Source organism: Alosa sapidissima, chromosome 12 (assembly GCF_018492685.1).
Source record: "Alosa sapidissima isolate fAloSap1 chromosome 12, fAloSap1.pri, whole genome shotgun sequence".
Classification (NCBI taxonomy): domain Eukaryota; kingdom Metazoa; phylum Chordata; class Actinopteri; order Clupeiformes; family Clupeidae; genus Alosa; species Alosa sapidissima.
Window position 1 is genome coordinate 26,821,224 of NC_055968.1, and position 22,727 is coordinate 26,843,950.

Below are 22,727 nucleotides of genomic sequence, written 5' to 3' on the forward strand. Positions count from 1 at the left end.
GGTTACTAAAATTGCGGCGTAGCCTTCATATTCCTACGTATGTATTCGCCTTCTACGTACATCCAGCTCCCATGGTGCTTTGCGTTTTCTAGCCATCTTGTCGAGTGAGAGGAAGAGAAACGCCGTTAGCTTCAGCTTGTGAAATTCAGCAACAGCAGCCTGTAGATGGGACGGACTGTGCTATAGGGAGGCTAAATTTACTTCCTTTCCGGTAGATATCTGCGTCTGAAGTTGGTCTTTTCTCGTCAAGAGACGGAGATGAACACGAACTTTTTCCCAGGATGATTTACATGCTAGTTCCCAGGTAGGAAAGTGCTTTTGAAGAGGATTGAGTTGACGAACGGGCCCGCCTCAGACTGTATTATCGATAGCAGCTGGTTAGCTCTATCTGCGACAGCGGCCTTCTGGCAACTCCGGAGCCGGGACACCAACGTTCGCGACTCTACGGAACAGGCCGACTATTACGGACAGCTTGCACTCAGTCTGTGGTATTGGGGAGGTAGGTTGGAATCAGTTTGGATAGCGGGGACGCCGTTTTTTGAACGTCCGAGCTTTTTTTTTTAGTCAGTAAAATGCAACAGGAGTGGAGAGCCATGAAGATGACGTGCAATCGTCACTTTATCAGTTACCAACTGTGAACTTGTTACATAGTTTGCCAGCTAAGCTAACCAGCTAGCTTTCTGAAATATTTCCAAATTGTGCTCCTGAGTTAAGACTCAAACCTCGACACACTTTCATCTTGCTGACGGAGTTAGAGTGGCTCACACCATAGTGTTCAAAATGTCGAAAATGCCGGCTAAGAAGAAAAGCTGTTTTCAGATTACAAGTGTGACACAGGCTCAGGTGGCGGCTAGCAGCATCACTGACGACACCGAGAGTCTGGACGACCCAGACGAATCAAGGACCGAAGACGTGTCATCGGAAATCTTTGACGTGTCCAGGGCCGACTATGACCCGGAGGTGTGTGATATTAGTTCATCGGAGGAAACTCTGAACAACGTGTCGGAGACAGAGGCAAGCTCCTCTGCTATGAAGTCTCATATACCTCAGGATGTGCATATAGCCTCAGTGTCAGGTCCACCTAACGGGGGTGTTGCCTATCGAAACACTGGCCCTGCTCATGCCAACACGCATGTTGTAGGAGGGAATATGCCAGCGACTACGTATGCGGCGCCCACCCCGCAGTCAACAGCGGTTGCCAGTCAGTCATGCAGTACTCCGCAGCCCCCCCCTGCTGCGTCTAGTTCAACAACTAGCTGCAGTTCTCGCTTCAGAGTCATTAAACTAGATCATGGTACAGGAGAGCCTTTCAAACGGGGTAGATGGACGTGCACAGAGTTCTATGACAAAGATTCTGAAAGTTCTTCTATCAGTAGGACTGTGGATAGCAGTAAGCATGTGGTCACCCTGGACCACAGTGTTGACAAGGACACAGCTGGTTCAGTGGCAACCCACTCAGAGTCCGCATCGGAGAGTGGCTACGTGTCTGCACCCCAAGGTGAGGCACAGAGTTATGGGATCTCGCATCAGGCTTTTGGAGGGGCTTCTCAAAGCTTCACTGCCTCTGGACTTAATGGTGTGCTTCAAGGCCCGCCAACCTCCATGCATATGCAGAAGTCACCTGGCATGCCTCCTTCCACTCAACCCCAGCAGTTTCCTTACTCCCCCCAGCAACAGCAGCAGCAGCAGCAGCAGCAGCATCATCCCCCCAGCCATAACCTCCCATCAGTGATGCCCCCCACCCAGCTGGACTACAGACAACAACAGCAGCAGCATCAGTCGACTGTGGCACCCCAGCCTCCAGGCACCACCACATCCACAACGACACACACACTTCCTGTGGCTTCTCTCCCTGTGGGAGCCCCCCTGAGCCAGGGCCCTTCACCAGTCATCACTCCTGCTGGTGTCCCTCACCATATGCTGGGGCTAGTGACCCATGTGGGAGATTCGGCAGGACCTGCTGGAGGGTCTCTTTCCAGTGGACAGACAGCATCAGCTCAGGGTCTCCCGCTTCAGCAATCAGCTGCTGGGCTTGGTGGCCTGTTTCAGGGTGGACATCCGCAGCAGCCAACGCAGCCCATTGGGCAGGCAGCCCCTACAGCCATGATCCCTGGCATCCTATCTGGCAACCCCACTGCCGCTCACACCATGCCAAGTCAGGCCCTGGCAGGTGGGGTGTTAAGCCAGAACCAGCCCCAGCCATCGTGGTCGGGGGCGCCACAGAGTGAGGAGACCCAGAGGAAGTCAGATGCCCTACCTCAGCCTACCGGCATGCTGGGAAAAGACGCTGGCAAATCTGTCATTCCAGAGGGCCTGACGCTAGGAGCACCAGTTGTCAACGCTTTGTTTGGGATTCCCATTTCCATTGATGGGGATGAGGACAGGTAAGGAGGGGAATGAAGCTGGGGGAATGATGTCTGAGCATCCTTGTTGTGTTGTTGTGTGTATGTTCTTATGCTCACTCCTTTGGCACAAGGGGTTGGTTTGTTGGCATGGTGATTTGTGAAACTATGCACTTCTCTTCTGTGTACCATGCAGTGATGTAAGTAGAAGTATGAGGATCACTCAAGGGGAGGAGAAAATTAAGTCAAAAATGGTCTCTTGCCCCTGTTGGTTTAACATTATGAGGGCACACTGCCACACATGCGTTTATTTTACACTGAATGCCCTCCTCAGTTAACACTTCTGTGAGGTTGTTTGTCACTGACGGTGAATTTGGAAAGCCACTCTAGATTTAGTCATTAAGTAAACTTTACAGGATGGGTGGTGACCCTGGGGCCTGCCAAGCAGTGCCAAGCTCAGTCATGAGACAGGCTTACGTGATTATAATGATTTGTCACTCCAGATTCACTATGTTGTACTACTTGTCTTGACATGTTTTGCAGTATTAACATGCAGCAAGAGACATATATGGTATATGATCAATATAGGCATGATGGAACTGAACATGAGCTCTGGTTAGTTTCTGCTTATGTATCCATCACAGTCCATTCCTGGCGTCTCAAAACTACATTCAAGCGTGCTGTCCGAGTGTTTTTCTTGGTCAGTGTGTGGGATTGGAATGGAGAAGGCCTGGGGGACATGGTCTGGGCAGAGGATGTTGAGTGTGTGTCTGCATTTGTGTACGTGTTGGGGTGTGGGGGGTTATGTGAGGTCTGACTTCATTGTCCTGAGCAACCTCCCTCAACTTCAAAACCCTCCAATCTCTGTTTACTCAGGCATATTCCTCTTCTCCAAGATCTTATTGACTTGATGGAAATAGGTCGTTTTGTGGTTGTGTGTTTGTGTGTATGTTTGTTCATGTATGTTTGGTGTGTGTGTATGTGTGTGTGTGTTTGATATGTAGGCCGTGTGGAACAGTTTGTGCCCGTGTCCTAATCACTCACACATGTGGTTGAGTGACGTGATCTCAGTGGCCAGCCCCACAGTAGAGTGTGTCACCAGCCTGGCTGCCCCATTACGCCCTCGGAATGGTCGCTGTGCTGACTAACAGATGACTTGTGTTGAAATTGGGGACTTGCCTACAACAGATTGATAGTTTTCAAATCCCTGTGTCGTATCTTGTGTGTATCTATGTGTGTGAGTAATTCTGTGTGATGTCTATACAGCTCCACCTAAGTGGCTCAGTCTCAATTTGTCTGGTCAGTGGACACACTGGTGTGCATGCACAGTCGCACACACACACACGCACAGTCGCGCACACACACACAGTCTCTCCAATAGACCCGCACACAAAGGCACCCTCTTGTCCTCCCACACACAACTCCCAGAGTGTCAGAGGGCAGTTGTTCTCATTCATGTTTGCGAGCAGGAGTATTTTGCTGCTTGTTTTTGGTTAAGTCATTTGAGGTCTCTAGTGCCAGGTCGGTAACATGGAAGGACTCCACGCCCCCCTTCTACCATTTCAGCACTCTACCCCCTCCTCTACTGCAACCAGAGATGGGAGACTCATGATGCTCACTATTATGAAAGACAGATTGCGCCAAACACTGCCTCCAAAATGCTCTCCAAGCTTGTTATTTGCTTCTGGCCTGAGTTAGTTGAGGCAGCATGACGAGTAAGAACAAAAGATGGGTGGTAGGGGGTGGGTAAGTAGGAGAACACACAAAACAGGAAGAGAGAAGAAGAAATAGAAGAGAGAAAGTGGGCAGAAAATGAGAGAAGTCAAGGAGGGTATGTGGAGGCCGGGGGGGGGGGGGGGTGTATGTAGGAGAAGAGGACTCAGTTAGGGGTTAGCACTTGGACTCAGCAAAGTCCTCTCTGATAAACAAACTGGTCTCTGCCAGCCCTGCGGACAAGCTTGGGCTCACAGAGAAGAATGGCTGCCTTTGACTGAAATGGCCTCAGATGGATTATCTCTTTAATTTTTATTCAATTAGAATTCTGGGAACAAAATTTTTTTTTTGTCCTTCTCCTGTTGCTCATGTTATTTATTGAGTTTGACCACATCTTTTAAATTTGGGAGAGTGACATGTACACGCATGCTTGTAGGTGTATGTTTGGAGGTTGAGGGTAAGTTAACTTGCCCCACTAAGCCTGTGGTTGTATTAAGATCAAGGCAGTTTACTGCTAAATGCTATTATCATACCCTGACATTTAGCCATTAAATGGTTGACTTGACTGGCCCTATGTGAATAGGTCAGAGTGTTTAGAGTGAAAATGGGTGTCTCCAGGGCTTTCCTCTCACATCTTGGCACATGAGGGAGAAACACCGCTTTCTGTGTGGTGGAGGGAATAGGCTAGTCAAAAGGCCAGAGTTTTGACATGAATGTTTTCCGACATGAGTTGCTCATACTGACGATGGACAGTCAAATGTCTGTTGTATGTGTAAAAGGGAGTGGGCAAAAGAAAGGAGACCAGGGTAGGGGGACAATGGTGAGATGTAAAAAGAGATCCTTTTCTCAAACTGAATCTCAGAGGATCCTGATTAGTATGGATCCTTCAGTGAGTATCAGTGGTTCTCCTCCTCTTGCTGAGCATATGAGCAAGTCAGTCAACTGTCAGTTCAGCTTGATGTTTGCCATTCAACGCATGTTGGCAAGCTTGCTGCTTACATCTTCTGCTTAGTTTTGCTACAATGTGTGTCTCTTTCTTTCGGTGGTGGCTGTTGGTAGGTGGGCGCTGACAGCCTAGAGGAATGTGTACATTCTGTCCTTGGATGAGCATTCCAGGAGTTACCTGTGCATTGTTAACAGGCAAGCTTAAGAGGAAGGTGTTGAAGGAGCCCTTGATGTTCGTGTGTGTGTGGGGGGGTGGGGGTGGGGGGTGGTTGGTGTCTGGTGCCCAGTCAGCCAGTCCTGACAAGTGATGTCAGCATCAGAGCTTGATGTGTATTACTGATTAGTTTTGTCTTGTTTTCTTTTCTCATTTACTATGATTTTTGGGGCAGTCGTGGCCTACTGGTTAGCGCTTAAGACTTGTAACTGGAGGGTTGCCGGTTCGAACCTCAACCAGTAGGAACGGCTGAAGTGCCCTTGAGCAAGGCACCTAACCCCTCACTGCTCCTCGAGTGCCGCTGTGGCAGGCAGCTCACTGTGTCAGGATTAGTGTGTGCTTCACCTCACTGTGTTTACTGTGTTTCACTAATTCACGGATTGGGATAAATGCAGAGACCACATTTCCCTCACGGGATCAAAAGAGTATATATACTTATACTTATACTGATTGTTCCTTCTTTTTTCCCCAGGGTTTAGAACATTATTTCAGTGATGGTAATTTTGTTTCAGAATTGTATTGGACAGAGTATGAACGTGCATAAGTGCAAACCGCCACTTGCAGGCCATTTGGGAAGAGGTCTTGATTATTCAACATGCAAGTTCACCCTGATTTTTTTTTTTTTTTTTTTTTGTAATGCTACAGAATATTTATCTGTTCTTAAAGAATTGTATGTTATTTTAATAAGGAGTGGATGTTTTCAGATTCAGCGTCCCATAGATGACTAGTTACACCTTTCACAGTTTATTATTTTTGGCAACACTGTCACATTGGCAACGCTAAAGCTTTGTAGCATTTGTACTTCGATTTCTTTTGAGACTTTTAAAAACGTCTGAACAGAAAGAGGTGATTCCAATTGTTACATTTTTCATCTCCCCCCCCCCCCCCCCCCCCAAAAAAAAAAAAAAAAGTAGTTGCTAGTATGACAAATGACTTCCAGTGTTTGTTTTCCTGACCTTTTCAGGCACAGGGTCAATGGTGAGGGCAGCTTACCGTTTGTTTGTGTGGATGTAAACTGCCATTCTGGTGTGACGGTACAATGGAAAGGCATGACCGGCATGCTTGTTTAAAAGTATAATTTATGGGAGCGATCTGTGTGAAGGGGAGTAAGGATTGGGTCCCTTCCTGCTCCTCAGCATAGGCAAATTTAAGAATCCTACAAGCACTGACACTGTCCCTCACTCGCTCACACAGCTTGCACCCCCTCTTGGCTCTGGCAGCACACACAGGCAGAGAGATAGTGCAGTTGCCAGGGCACTTTGGGAATGAGACAAGGGAGTAGCTCATTTTCCAGAGATAGCTGACCTGCCCAGACCTCCAAAGCTGAATTCCAGGGGCTCTCTGAATGACTCTGATTGTCAGATGTCCTCTGGTCCAATGGCAGGACACTCGTGCCCAACACTCCATTCACAAAGGCCCCAGCCCTCTGTCTGCTGGTCCACTCCACATCGCAAGGGGGTTAATCGCTAGGTCTCAATTAGTGTGCCCCCTCCTCCTGCTCTTCTGCCCTCCACAGTCCTTTTGTGATATTGGCTAATGAACTGGGGCATGGTCAGCATAGATGTCTGTCTGCACTACGACTGACCTGGCTTTCATTTATGCTTCAAACTTCAAAGCTGTCCTGTGAATTGATTTACTTTTTTCCTTAATTTGTGAGTTGTTGGATGGGCTTTTGATGGACACTTTAAAGAATAGGCAAAGGCATAATTGTGGGATTTGTTTTTAAGTTAGGGCATTTGGAGAATTATTCTCCCTCTTGAGGATCATCTGACGTTAAAAGGGTTTGGAACTAGTCTAGCAAACAAACACGCAAACCAACAAAGCCTCTTTGAGCTCCTAATGTAACCTGGTTTACATGAAGCCACACAGAATTGAATCAGTTCAAAAGTATGTCACAAGTATTTCTTCGAAGAACATAGCTGCCCCTATAGACTTGTGTTTATCTAAGAGGTTAACCGTGTCGTTTCCCCTCCTTTAACCCTTAAAGGTGTAGGTTTTTGAACATTCTAAGTTCCGCAACAATTGAAGGTTCTAAAATTCTATGTTGAATTCAATGAACCCAGATATTCTTTAGAATGTTAATTTCCCAACATTCCCGTCACACCGGTGTGACGGTACTCCTTTAAGGGTTAAAGGATAATTCCGGTGTGATTTTGACCTAAAGTGTGTTGAAACATGATAACGAGTGTGAACGTATGTCTCATAGCTCACCTCTGCTTGTCCCCTGCACTCAGAAATCTGGCGCTAGTTAGCCAATGCTACCAACACAGTGTTTCGTTGTGGTGCTTCGGGCATCGGCCTAGCCATGCAAATAAATCACTGTTTTACACCATTTACGAGGCTCAAAGTAGTTAGTTATTGCAGCTCTGATACAAGTCTGCAGTGTTGAAGTTGTTATGTATGTTTATGAATGAATATGCTTAGCACTGTATACAATCAAAGTCACTCTACCATATGATGCACCCAGCTTGTCTGTGTGCAAGCACTATGAAATAATTCAGCTGCTAACCTTGTTGGGGTCAGCCTGTTAGGCTAATTCCTTGTCGTACAAGTGGATCTGAGCGAACAATATGGGCTTATGGAGGAAAAAATATGGTATTTGAAAAGAATATCCACTTTAGAACATCTATTGTGGCCCTGTCAGATAGGATCATGTTTCTTAAGCTGTTCTTCCAGTGGGCAATGCATAACTTTTTGTCTGTTAGACACACCACCCATTGCTAAACCCCTCTATGACTGAACTAAAAGAAATGTTACAGCTTAGGAGGCACATGGTAGCAAACAGGTCCCTCTGAGGTGAGATGACTAACAATGAGCAATGAGGATGTGTGGAAATCATGGTTTGCTGTTGACTCACTCACACAGGGCCTAGCACCCTGGGTTTCAGCTGCTCTCTTGCATTCTAAAGCATTTCCGTTTGGAATGCTGAGGCACAACATTTAGCGTGAAAAACTGATTTGCACAATAAGAGTACAAGAAAGTTTTCGTCTGCATGAGTGGGTCAGTTTGAGTCAATGATGTATGGTGACTGACTTGTTAGAAACCGTCGTTTCAGCCAGGTAATCTTGCTTCTGAAATGGAAGGTTTAGTCTTGAACCTTACTGAACCGTACTTGAAGACTAAACTGAACTGTTACTGAACCCTACTGCAATATTTATTCAGACTCTTCTTTGACTAACATGGTCTCCACACGGGAAGTTACGTTCAAATCCAAAATAAGGCTGAGAATATAGTCTTGCAGGTTCAAAGCATTTCGCCTACTTCTTCAGCATGTCCTATCTACCACCATTCCTATCCTCTATTCTACTTTCACTCTCTGAAATGCCCCACATGCTTCACCATATTTATCACCGAGGGAAGTCACTAGGCCCTTGGGTGTCTATATTTCCGCCTGTCAGCAGATTGAGCTTTCTGTTCCCCCCTCATGCTGTGCCAGGAAAAGGAAGTGAGTCACAAAGTTTCTAGATGGGGCAAGATGCAGAGTTTAATTCACAGATTTCAAATGAAGTAACAGGCAAATACTATCTTTATGGGAAGTCTGTTGTGTCAGTTTGCTGAATGGGCCTATCCTGTCGTGACTAAAGAAGGGAGAATTGAAGACTGCTCTTACACCGTAGTGTTACTGTCCATATGGAGTTACTCATTCTTTTACTCAATTTATTTTCACCAAGGCCACTCGGCTGTACAGGCCCATGCCCATTGTGTGTTAGTTGTATTTGCTGGCAGCTTGAGTGGTTTTAAAGTGATCATAGCACTTGGCCAAATTCAGTATCAGGTGAGCTCTAAGTCGAACACACTGTTTTGTGCAAGTTTAACCGAGTAGTAAAAATAATAATAAGACTGTTGACCACTCTCCACCCTGCTGTGCTGTGTGGGCATATCAAAAGTTTTGGCTGCAGGCTGAAATTAAGTGTAATTTATATGCTGTATAATTGCTGGTTCAGGTTTACCTTTGTGGTTATCTTGAATTTCTTTCAGATCTTTGATGGTTTTTGTCACAAGGGAGGGACTGGTGGTGGCTGGCACCAACATCTGATGTTTCTCATCACATGTATGCAACTGAATTGCTACTTGGTTGGTCTTGTGTAACATGAAGTAGTTTCTCGTCAGCCACTAACTAGTCCAATGACTGCTGCATTGCCTGATGCCTTGATCCTGCAGTCTGATCACTAACAGAATAGAGGACTTAAGTCTTTGTCTGTCCTGGAGTGACACAGGCTTTCAGTCAGAGATCCCTGAAATGTGTTTGGGTTTGGGGTAGAAAGGAAATGAGCATTTTCAACATTTTTAAGCATTTGAGAAAACCCTCTTTTTGGATTAGCCTATGTACAAGGATAACAAGTTTTAACGCCAAGTCCATAAACCTAATCTAAGCCTCAGGCGGCTTTGCATTGTTCTGTGATCTCAAATGGAGTGAATGAGTTTAGATGATGTCAGTCGTTGACTCATTGTATACACCAAAGATCCTTGATCACTACCGCTTCAACCCTTTCTGTATACACCCTGCTATAAACACTTGAAAGAATTTTCTCTACAGTTCAGTGCTGATGGTCACCCTGAGTTTTTTTTAATTTTTATCCAGTATATACAGTATGTGTGTTAAAAACCATTTTCAATACCAGGCACCCCACACTCAATGTGACATGGCCACTAGGTTTTGAGGAGTTCAAGTGGACATGTTGGCGATCTAGGCTCCTACAAGCATTTGGCACCTCTGCATGGTAATTCTTGAAGTGTGAAGACTTGTTACTTATCAGGCATCACTGAGAAATATAATCTACATGTTGTAGGTCACACTTACTTGCATGAAAGAGTTTGGTCACTAGTCCTTTGTCACTAGTCAGGTTTATTTTTTTATTTTTTTTTAAGTTGGGGTGTGCTTTTAGCAGGTTGATATAATAAAAATAAAAAAAAATTATGTTGTCGTATACACTTGAAAAGAAGCAAAGATGAACCAGAACTCGGAGTGTCTCTGGAATCAGCTTCATTTAGCAGGTTATGTTGATTATGACCTCACATTTCAATATTGAGGCAGTTGGACGGCTTGTTTTTACAGTAAACAGGTTGAGAATATTGCTCTGTATATGAAGGCGAATCAATAATAGACTGGAGTTCTGTATAAATGCACTTTCAACATGGCAAGTTTCGTCTTGAGTGACTGCTTCAAGCATCGCCCCAAATCTTTCCAGTGAGTCTGAAACAGTGCTTTGCATTTAACCACCTGAGGTGGTTACTATTTTACCTAGTAACCACCTCATGATTAGTCATGGTTCATTTCACACCAGGTGTTCATTATCATACAAACATTGTAATTACCACATGACTAAAGAGGAAGAGGATGGTTTCTGTTTGCAATGATGGTCTAACGTCATCATGTGGAGTAGGTGGTGTTATTCATCTATGCCAGGGGTGGGCAAACTTTTTGGCTCAAGGGCCACATTGGGTTCTGAAATTTTGTGTTGAACCCTTGCCCTTAGTTCTCAAGGCTCTAGGCACTTCTGAGATTGGCCCCATTGGTTTATCCCCTCTTTCCAAAATGCCAAACTTTTGAGCATGAGGTTTGACCTTCAATTTAGGTTGCAAAACATTACCGCTGGTTTTCCATCATTATGAGCTGTAGCTCATCCCTTTGGGGTATCTAACCCTATATTGTCCAACACCCTCCTCTTCTAACAGTGGCTTGATCTCTGTCCTTAACCAAGGCTTAAGATGCTGAAAAGGATTTATCTAGAGCTGTGCCTCCCCAAAGACTGCATGCAACCTGCTTACTCCCAATAAATCCCTTAAATGTTTTTTGTTTTCGTACGCCCACTCCTAAGCCTCCCTGCCGTAGAATGTCTCACTTTCACAGCAAACTGTTATTGTACAGTTATGCGTCTTTTTTCCTCTCTAGGTTTTTGATACTCCAATTTCATCCTGCTCAGTCATTTCATGGGGACCCTACAAACTACCCTGCCATGAAAAGAAGCTAAAAGGCTAACAGGAGGGCATGTTATGTAATGCAGTTGGGCATATGAAAGGGCAGCCAAAAGTCTCTTTTTGTGCAGGGGATTTAATCTTAGAACAGTTCTGCTCCGGTTCTCTCAGTTCCCTCTGCCCCTGCTTTCTAAAGAGGCATTGTGGAGTGGAGCTTCTATATTTACAAAACCTGTTCTTCTCTAATCCCCTGTCAGGTCCCTGTCCCCAGGCCAACTCTCTCAATATCGCTCGCTTGCGCTCACCCCACCACCCCTTGTTTTTTTTTTTTCTTGCTTGCCTTTGCGCAATCTTTCTCACTCATGTTTGTCATCCATATTCATCTCGGTCATTGCTCCTCTCATAGCCCTTGTGTCCAGGGTCTTCCACTCACGCTTGACTTTGCAGTGTGATCACCTTCTTTCCTGTACCTCATCTTAAAGGTTGTATCAGCGATGGCGGGGTAACGTCACTTCTGTTGACGTTCAAACAAAACAGAGAGCTGGCTCGCTACTCCCTCCCCCTCCCTCCTGTGCAACTGAAACTCTCCACTCCTGTCCTGTTTCAGTACAGAATGAGTCAGACCTGTTAGACCTGGCAGGGGTGTTGGGGGCAGCGGTGGCCTACTGGTTAGCACTTCAGACCTGTAACCGGAGGGTTGCCGGTTCGAACTCCGACCAGTAGGCATGGCTGAAGTGCCCTTGAGCAAGGCACCTAACCCCTCACTGCTCCCCGAGCGCCGGTGTTGATGCAGGCAGCTCGCTGCGCCGGGATTAGTGTGTGCTTCACCTCACTGTGCGTACACTATGTGCTGTGTGGGTTTCACTAATTCACAGATTGGGATAAATGCAGAGACCAAATTTCCCTCACGGGATCAAAAGAGTATATATACTATACATACTTAAATCTGCCACCACTCTCTCCTCTGGAATACCCTTATATTTCTTTCGCTATGCTTGTTTCCCCGGAAGGCACATCTCATGTTTCTCGTATGAGCAGGAGTCATTGCCTGTGTTAATGACCCAACAGTCTTTGCACTTCTGAAGCAAGTCTCCTGGCAGGTGAGGCATTACCTAGCTGACTTCACAGCCTGGGGTTGGTAAACGTGTCCAACAAATCGGCACTTGCAAGAAATGCGCCTGGTTTGCTTCACGGGTCATTGCTATTTGGGACATTGTGCTGTTGTAAATTACTGTCCGCCCTGAAGGTGTCACGTGCATGCACACCTCTGCAAGTAATAATCCAAAGCATGTGTTTTCAGTGTGGTTATTGTCAGCTAGTGAGAAAATGGGGCATTCTTCATTAAAGCAACACCAAAGAACTTTTCCTCTGTCGCACGCACGCTATTTGTTTATCCAGCGGCTTTGTAAATAAAGATGTCCATAGACAAGGTAGAATATGTTAACCTGACTCTCGCCAGATGAATTTCGTGCCGCCTAGCTCCACTCATCCATCTGGGATTGATCCATTGGAGTGGTGCTTCAGCAGGCTGGGCCTTTATTAAAAAATCCTTGCATAAGATTGGATAAGCCACTTGTCTGTCATCTATTGACGTGCTACTTCAACCGCTAGCATCTATGAAACTCCCGCCCTGCATCCTCTACCATACAATCTCGTGCTGAAATCACTCTCAATGGAACCGATCCCAGATGGAAAGAAAGCAAGAAAGTATGTAGAGAATTTTTCACTTTGTTTGTGGTAGGTTAAACTCAACATTCACGTTGGCCCACTTCTGTCACTACTCAAAAGAAAGGCGCTGAGCTGACCTCTCTCTAGGAATGAATGGATGGCTCAGTCCTCAGCATGCCTCCAGTGATCTCTTTAAAGCGTTGCGCATGAAGCTGTTGACATGAGTGCACCAACATTTTCTGTCACTTGCCCACACACACACCAGCGCGGAAAGCATTTGATAAGCAGTGGATTTTAATGAACGGCGCAGACAAAAATAGAACTGAATCGTAATCTACAAGGTGGCGGCGAAAAGGTTTCGGTGGTCATATGCGGGGTAAGGTGGTACTAGCAACAATGGAATCTAAAGTAATCAAATGTGAAAAGCAGAGTGGGCCGTTCTATGTCGGTGCCTATCCTAGCCCAAGATGCTGGCCTCTGATCACGGTCCTGGTTTTTCAAAATCATCATGAAAGAAATTTGTTTAGACCTGCTCACTCTTATCAGCCTGTATCTTGTCTTTCTTGCACTCATTTACACGCTCATCCTGCAATATAATTTTTTCTCTTTCCTCGTAATCCTCGAACGATACGTGATAAAAGGTTGAACTTAAGTTGAACTGTGAGGTTGAACTGTATGGTTTAACCTATATTAACAAATAGGTTAAACATGGGTTGAACTATTTAGACTGTGAATAGGTTCACAGTCCAGGTTTCAATCACTCCATGCACAAAAGGACTGACCTCACCTAGTCCTCCAAGTCCACTCCCCCAACCCCAATACCCACCTCTGTGTTGGCCATGCTCTGTCAAAATTGGGGCCCTCTGCTGGGGGGACATGTCTCTAGATGGTCCTCTGGGTCTGTCCCTCTCAGATCACCATTTATGGATAAAAGATGAACGGCCTTTTTGTTAACCATTTGTGGAGAGTATGTAGGCTAACTACTTGTGAAAACGGCACTTCTCTCCTACCAGCAGCACCACCGTTTATCATTTCATGGGGGGTTTTGTTGGCCTACCTGTAAAAAGAGCCCACATTCTTTTCTATTTCAGAGACTTCGGTCTGAAGTCATTGAGGGGAAGTATACCTTTACTAACCAATGAGTAGTATGTGAATCAATCATTTTAAGAGAAGCTGCACTCACTGTTAACTGTTTCTTTTATAGGGGCTTGACATTCAAGTGTTGTCTTTCGCTGAAACATCTAGGCCCTCTGCTTTTAGGAATAGTTCCTCATAGACCAGTTTAGGCGCTGACCTTCTCGGAACCATTTCTTCTAAGGTTCCTCATCTCATCTGTAAAGGAGAACTGCAGCTAGTCTGAATTACTTTATGCAATAGAGATGTCTGTTTTCTGAATGTTATCACATTATTTGAAATGCTACATGTTTTGTCACTTATGTTCTTTGAAGCCAATGATATGAAAAGTCAGGCAATTCTGGAACATGTGACTTGGGTGGCTATAAAAATAATAAAATGCATGCATGCTAAGGTAGTCACACCTCAAAGTGCATTGCTGATGTTTTGTTTTTTTTAAGCCTTAATATTTTTGACCCAAAACCTTTTTTAGTTTGTTTCCTGAACTCCTTTCTATCACTGAATTTCAACATTATGCGATACAATTAGTATGCAAGCCTCAGTTACTAATTTGTTGCAGTGTTTATAGCCCCGTCGGAAAGCTTAAATGCTTTGAAACAAGCAATGTTTTATTGCATCCCCTTCTGTGAAGGCATTTATCTGATCCCTTGTGGTTGTCTTGATTTGTTGTTCCAACCATCACAGTTTTGCCTTTAAATGTTACAGCTCGACAATGGTAAGTCACAGTGCAATCAGAGTCTGCAGTCCTGGATAGTAACTGTAACCGCATTAACGCAATACCGCAGTCACTTGACGCCTACCATGGGTCTGAGCTCGTCAGTCATCACCGCAAAAAAATAAATACATAAATAAATTCCTGTAAAACACTGGCCTGCACGTGTGCACATAGTGTGCATTGTCGGGATATGTTATGTGAGGGATCATCTTATGACATTGCTTCAAGGTTTTCTAAACCAAACTTCAAAACATAGCCTAGCCTCGTCAAAAGATGGAGCCAACTCTTGAGAGTAGCCTATAGGGGAGAACCGGCACAATCTTAACAGTTCTCCATTTTCTCAGTTCAAACCCGATTTACACAAAGACCATAGACTTGAAAGCTGTGAAAATTGGCAAGAAAGGAGACATATAACAGTTCCTATTCTTGGAACTATTTAATAGGTCTGCAGGCATAGGACAATGATTTAAAGTTAAAAACAAAGAGGGAAAATCTTCATGAGTATCACAGTCAGTCACCTTTCACATTGAAACAACTTGACGGTAGATGGAGAAATCACTGCAAGTTTGAAGCTGATAGAATCATAACTTTGCCCATTTTAAAGCACAATCCTTTTTTGACATGAACACTTCAACCCAAAATGAGATTTCATTTTTGTGTATGATGCTCATGATGGGTGTAGGTGATTTGGAAAAATAGATCTAACAATTTTCAATGAATAAAAGTGAAATTTATACTATCTTACAGAGTTTATAATGTGTTTTCTACACATTTTTTGCATGCTTTCTATTCTATCTATTATTTATTTTTCTTCCTTGCTTGCTTTCTACTTCTGATTTGTATCTTACGTTTTCCTTCTGATCCTGTCTGTTCTGGTGGTAATTCTTTCCTCTTATGTCTGATTCCCCACTGTCAAACAGGAACCCATCTACGGCTTTCTTCCAAGCTTTCCAAACTAGCAAGTTGCGGGAGTTAAAGCCCTTGGGTGATAGGTATGGCTCTGTATGTGTTTGCATTTTTTTGGGAATATTGATGTTTTAGTCACATGTGAATGGGCTTGCGGGGAGCATGCCATCATGGTTCTCTCTCTCACTCTCTCTCACTCACATGCATTAGCAGGGTTTTCTCAAGGTTGTTAACACTTCGGATGCGGTAATCTCCCAGTCATAAGACACAAGCGCTCAGGTTTCCTACGGCCAGCCAAAACCAGTATAAGTTCTGTGGGCTGATGCCAGAGTGGAGGTCTGTAAATAGCAAAAATGACATGAAAATCATGGAAGAAACCTGAGAAACCTTGCACCGTTTTTGTAAGCTCTGTGCAGACCCTGGAAGGGACCCAGCTTTATGAGCTGAGAGGTGGTTCACCTTAAGTGGCCCCTCCATCACCATGTTGGAGTCCTGTTGCAGTAAAGACTCGAGTTAGGCACAGAGTAACAAAAACGAAAGTTGAATGAGGGTAGATATCCACCCCTTCAGGAGGACTTAAACCACTGGTCTACTAATGGCTTCTGATTCCTAACAAAGTTAACGATACTCATTGAAATCTCCATAACATTCTCTACAGCCCATCTATCTGTCAGTCTTGTATTTGCAACTTTTTTATTTATTTATTTTTTTTTTTTTTTACATTTTTATTATTACCATTGTTTCTTGTTGTCAACTTTGATGTAACTCACATTGTGGTGAACAGTTGCCTGGTAATGTAGCCAAATGGGTGCATGTACATCAGGTTTTTTGCGTGTTTCACTGATGTGGTGTGACGGGCTGGGAAACAAATTATTTACTGCCTTATGATGAATGAATAAGTGGGATGAGATGAAAGCCTTTCCAAATAGGCTTCATGTTCGATCATGCTTGTATTGGAGAAGCAGCTTGCCATACACACATTTTTGAATTGTGTGTTTGACATTTTGCCAAATGCTATGCAGCAGGATTCTTGCCAGCATTTGAATGTGGGTCACATTAGAAGAATTTTGGCTCATTGTGCCCTCACAGTCTCCCTTGAGCCGTTTTGTTAGGTCTTAAGTTTTGTGAATACTGAACTATCCATCACTACATCGAACAATTCTGACACGTATCTAGAGGACCTGTTACACAACTTGTATTTGTTACTTGAGGTAGTTTTAAGATTTAAACTTCTTACAGGGCGTATTTGAGAAGTTGTATTCCATTTCAAGACAAACATCCTCGCAGGTACCTCTGGAAAGGGACTGTACACAATCAATGTGAGATGGAGATAAAGTTTAAAACTCTGAACTTGGACATGGTAAGATGGTATAACGTCAGCTAGCCTAAGTCAGGGTTAGGAAAACATCAAATCCTTGAGGCTAAACAGAATTCTTTAACTGTCGTTTATGCATTCTGTGCAGTAAAATGGCTACAGAGTCTGTTACTGTTGTGGAAGTAAGGCCAGCATTTTAAAACAAGAAAAAACATTTGTGAAATTTGTGAAAATTCGGATTTAGATCTCCAGAATTTCAGTCTTTTCCCATTTAATCTTGAATTACGTTTAAACAATGGGGATTGTGAGTCCTGATGTCACCCCCCACCCCTACCCCTTTCCCTTTCTAATCCAAGCTTCTTTTGTATGTGCGAGGCCCCTCACATTCTCAGGAGACATGCAGCAGGGCACGTCCCTAGGACCCCGTGAGGTCAAAGTTGCCTTATCTGAAAATGTCTTTTTTAGTTTAGTTTTTTTTTTTTTTTTTTCCAATGTCTTTCCCAACATTGCCTGCACACACATTTTTGGCTGACAGTCAATTTACCATTTTTTCACCACTGTATTCCCTTGAGGGTTTCCAGAGTAGTTATCCTAATGGTATGAGTTTTGAGCTTTAGCCCAGTAAAGCCATCAAATAAGCTGGCATGTCATCTGAACAGAAGCCGTTTGCCCGATAGGGCTGTGAGTCACTTTGGCTTTTTTGTTCTTGTTTTTTTTTATTATTATTATTATTTCAGAGCCTGTACTTGCCTGGCTTGTGTTTCCTGAATCTTGTTTCCTTTTCAAAATCAAATGCATTGGAAAAAGTTTTTTTTTTATGTTTCCCTGATCTCGTACGTACGGTGAAACGTGCAACTAAAAAAGAGAAGAAGATCAAACCGTCGTTTAGTCAAGTTGATTGTTGTCTCTCCTGCTTTCCCTCCAGCATTTACGTTATACGTTTTGTTCAACAAAGCTGAGAAAACAAATACCCCTGTTTATGTTTGGTCTGTACATGTCACTTGTTAGGTAATGCTATTCACAAGGAGTCACAGAAGTGCTCCATCCCACATCAGAACTGGGGTATCATGAGGCCAATGGCCTAATGTGTCTGCTCAACTCCCATCGCTATTTTTCCCCAAGTCAGTGGTTCTTTCTGCCATTATCCACCCGGGGATGAGTTCATTTTTGATCGTTTAATTGGATACGACCATGTTTATCCTCTCTGTAAACATTCCAAGAAGGCTGCAGCGATGTCTGGCTGAAAGGAGACCATTGTCGGGGCTAGAAGGGGAGAAAAAAAAATGAGGTGGCCGTAAACAGGACCAGAGGTAGCGGTTTTTATAACCCTGCCGCCCAAATAAAAGATTTTGTGATTATGGGTCATAAAGTAGGGGAAAGATTTAAGTGTCTGCTAAACGTACCTGAGTAAGTCCCCATTTAGTAAGGGGTCAGTAATTTGCTCCAGACTTGTTTCTGGTCTAGAGGAGGTGTGTGTCTAGTTGTACACACTGTCTAGCAGTATGCGGTATGGTGTGGGTTAGCTGGTGATGGGTTTTAAAAGCTGGACTCTAATTAAATGAGTGAGCTGTGAACGCCACATTAAAGGTGCAACATTTACCCACAGTGCACCTTCACAGCTTCTGAAGTAGGTCAAAAGTCGACATTTCAGATAGAAAAAAAAAGATTAGTTCTCAGTAACTCTAAAACATGTTTTCCTGAGTATGTTATATAAGCATTCTATGAATTGGTGTTGTTAAGTCATATTTGTAACAGAATTAAATGTAATATAATTACAAAGTAAATAAATGAGAGAAAAAAACAGTAGATCAAATCACCACGGCAGTGGTAGATTAGTGGTGAAGGAGCTGGGCTAGCATGCGGTAGCCTGAAAAGTTATGGGTTCAATTTGGCTTCCACCGCTGTGCCCTTGAGCACTTAACCAGGGATAATGTAGTCCCTTGAAATAGAACTGACATATGTTAAATGAATAAATGTAAATGAACCCTGAACTTCCCGTTAATTTGTAGTAGCCTACTCATCAATGCAAATGCTAAGATTCAGTGACCGTAAACTGTCTCCTGACTGCCCAACACCTTAATAATAACCATCTGAGGGTGTCTGTACTAGTATTCCCAGTACAGACACATTCTGCAGTGCTGCTAACACCTTCCACATGGCAAGGGCTGTTGAAAGGGCACACTTTCTTTGGGCGTCAGTTTAAGCAGAAGGTTCTGCAGCACATCACTCAAGTTACTAAATACAGAATGCCTCTTGAAAGAAACTAAGCTAAGCCAAGAAATGTATTAGGGGATGTAAATATTACCATCAACTTGATGAAAGAGACATGGGCTTTTCCTGAAAGTGTGTGTGTGTGGGGGGGGGGGGGGGGGGGGTGTTGTTGGTGTATGGCTCGCTTAAACAACCTTTGACCTTTTATTGGCCAAGCATTAAGGCAAGGATGAAGGCAAAACATGGAAAAGAAGAAATAGATCACATGAAAAACACAAGAACACATCTTTTTTTTTTTTTTTTTTTAATTCAGAGAAAAGACCTTCTACATCACCAACATCTAAGAGCAGGCCAGTGATTTTCTTTCCCCTCCAAAAAAATAAATAATACAGATTCAATTTAAATAAATAAATAAAGTGTTGAAAGGTACCCTAGAACAACTCTGGGGACCCTTTTTAAGACCCAATGTTCCACCAGATGGGGCTATGTTCTCCGTTAAAGCCAGTCAGGTGTTTTTTGAGAATTTGCAAAAGATTTTTGTAGCTGTATAAAAAAGTAAATTTATCAGGACTAATATTAATTGGTTTACATCAGTGGTTCTCAACCTTTTTTCAGTGATGTACCCCCTGTGAAATATTTTTTCAGCCAAGCACCCCCTAACCAGCACAAAGCATTTTTAGTTGAGGAAAAAAGACTTAAAACAGAGCACTGTGTCATGAGTGTCAAATGAATACATACAAAATTCAAACATTTGGAAAAAAAATATTTTGGATGACTAAATGTATTGCAAATGATTCAAACTAATGTAGTGAAAACAATGACCATATAACTATTTAATACTATTAAATGAACCAATTAAAACTCCATAAATATGCAAAACACTCATTTGTAGTGTTCTCTCTTGAACTATAAAAAGATATATATATATATATATAATTTTTTTTTTTTTTTTTTTTTCTAAATTATATCAACACATTTTGTGTGCACAAAAAATCATTATCAGATTAGTTTTTAAAGTATTTTTGCATGGATTCTATTTATATATAAATATAATCTCACGTACCCCCATTTGAGAACCACTGGTTTACACTTTGGTAAGCATTTTTACCATGATTGGTACTGCATTGAGAGAACACAGACTAAAGAAATCATCTGCTCAGAATAAGCAGCCAAAAAAACATGAAAGGTCCTATTTATTAATATGGTCTTCGATCTTGCTCTAAATTGTACACAGATCATGAGCTGTGTGTTCAATGTCAAGTCTCATGCAGTCCGATGTTTTTGTCATAGCATGTTTATAAAATGGACTTTTCATGCTTTTTTTCATGCCATGTCTGTGCAAGAGATGTAATATTCAAATTTAATTCATGTGGTTATGACCGTTAATGACTACTGTCACCCATAACAGCCAGGAACACAACCCTGTCTGGCCTCAGGCGATGTGTCCTGCCACGGGATGTCTGTTCCTGCCCCAGCCTCTCCACCTGTGCCCCTTCCCAGCTGTTCGTGAAGGCTCCGGGCAGATTATGCAACAAGAGCAAAGAATGGGGAGCGAATTAGTGCTCTGGCTGTATTTACGAAACCTCTGACTCTGTTTACAGCAACGGACTGGAGGGGGATGAAGGACAGCCTACCCATGACTCTGATTTAAGAGCTGTAACGAGCTCTCGAGCCTTCGGCAGGGCATCCCAGGCCAGCAGCTTCTTCTGCACACAAGCACACATGCTTGATCAAACCCCCCTTGGTCATCCCATCATCGCTTTCAGGGTGCTTTGGAAAGGGTGGGGGAGGTCTGGGATATTTGGGTGAAAAGCCTGCCTGGGTTACAACAGGCAAGTGAGCGTCCTTTGACATGCCATTCAGCTCTTGAGAATGAAATTAATCATCATCATGCAAAGCTGTTACATAAGCTTGTTGGTGTGAGGTTTGGCACTGGTACAGCTTCACTTGTGAAATCAAGAGTTTGGTTTACGACTCAAATCGAGGTTTAAGAATTCAAATCAAAAGACTTTGATTTCTTGGGAGTATGTTGTGGGTGGAGTGATTTGGTGTGGTATCGTCTGTGTCTGTGTGTGTGTGTACGTAAACATGCGAGGGCGTGATATCCTGGCATCAGGTCACCTGGCTGTGGCCTGATGGCTCTAGGGTTAGCCTTGGAACGTGTACTTCCATGTGCCCCCCCGGGGTGACCCTGTTTCTCAGAATTTGCACATTGGCTCCAGAGGACAGGCGGTCTTTACAGCCCCATCCTTCACCACAACCAACCCTCAGACCATGTCCAGCAAGCTTGCCCTGAAATAACCTACGGCTTGCAAATAAACGTCCCACCACTAGTTAATCTCAGGACCATTTCTCGCATAACATCTGTAGACAGTCTTAAGTTCTTTTATTACATTACTTTACATTACATTTAGCAGACACTTCTTGACCAAAGTGACTTATATATGTCAGATGTTACAAGGGATCACATTTTCCCTGGAGAAACTTGGGGTTAAGTGTCTTGCTCAAGCCGGGAATTAAACCGACAATTTTCAGGCTACTGCACGCTAGCCCAGCTCCTTAACCACTACACTAACACCGCCCCCTTTATCAGCAGTCTGTACCCATTTGGTGGTGGTGCCATGGAATATCAGCTCAGACCTATGACATGTTTATCGGAGAGGCCATTGTTGAGCCCATTGGGATCATTTGGGTGATTATCCATTAGCATACAAAAGTGAAAAGCCTTAATCATACATTTGCATGTAAATGCGATCGACAGCAGGCTCAGCTTTTTAGATGATCAGGACACCTCGGCTACAGCAAGTAGAGAGGGATGTTTTACTTTAAAGCTCCCCCTGTATGTGTTTTTTTGTTTTGGAAAAATAAAATGTGAGTGTGTGTGTGTGTGTCTGTGTGTGTGTGTCTGTGTGTCTGTTTAATCAAGAACAGATTTTGAGTAGGTGTTTTGAAAAAAAAAAAAAGTGATATAATGGTCTCTGCAGGGTCAGTGCTTGACATGTTTTGGTCCCCAGCAGGGTTTTCTTGGTGGTGACACAGCAAGTTGTCCTTACATAAGCAGTTCATATGCCTTCTAGAAGAATATGTACAGGCGCCATTGTTGTTGGGGGTTTTTTTTGGGAGGGGGTCACTGTTTTGCCTCATTCTCTAAGAATGGGATACCATCACAAACACACACACCATCATTAATCCAAATGTGATGTTGACAATGTTGTCACGGCTCCGGCATTCATAAACACATTCCCGGTCTAGCTGGTGAAGTACTATCTCTGCTCTTGTCCCTTCCATGCTAATCAGTGTTCAAAGGCAAGAATGTCTTGTCCCCCAACTGTTTGGATAAACAATTAGATGGCAGTCCAGAGATAGCAGAGGGGATTGGGAGACATAATGTCAGCTGCCTTGCCAGGCACATGCTGTATTCGCTCCCCTCCCAGCAGAAACCACTAAACAGCCAGAACAATGGCCAAGGCATCCACCTAGCTCAGAGAAAGTAGGCCATTCCAGTTACCAACGCTGGAGAAATGTGGCAGCCAGGGAGTAAGTGGTTTGCAATAAAACATTCCACGGTGTATCAGTCAGCCATGGAGATACTTTTCTGCTTCATGCTTACTCACAGAGACTGTAACTACACCCATGAAAAAATAATCT

The 22,727-nt window shown here is 43.7% G+C and overlaps 1 protein-coding gene across 3 annotated transcripts in view; it reads left to right on the plus strand.

Annotated features, from left to right (window-relative positions):
• tsc22d2 (TSC22 domain family 2) overlaps positions 1–22,727 on the plus strand; it is a 28,310-nt gene continuing 5,583 nt past the window's right edge. Inside the window, exons 1-3 of one of the 3 annotated variants that reach the window (XM_042056625.1) lie at positions 1–2,384; positions 15,568–15,639; positions 20,681–21,471. In XM_042056625.1, coding sequence (XP_041912559.1) covers positions 781–2,384; positions 15,568–15,639; positions 20,681–20,888 — 1,884 coding nt within the window. In that variant the 5' untranslated portion in view covers positions 1–780 and the 3' untranslated portion in view covers positions 20,889–21,471. Of the gene's footprint in view, positions 2,385–15,567; positions 15,640–20,680; positions 21,472–22,727 lie in introns of those variants that run through there. The other 2 variants (XM_042056623.1, XM_042056624.1) reach the window with 2 other exon arrangements.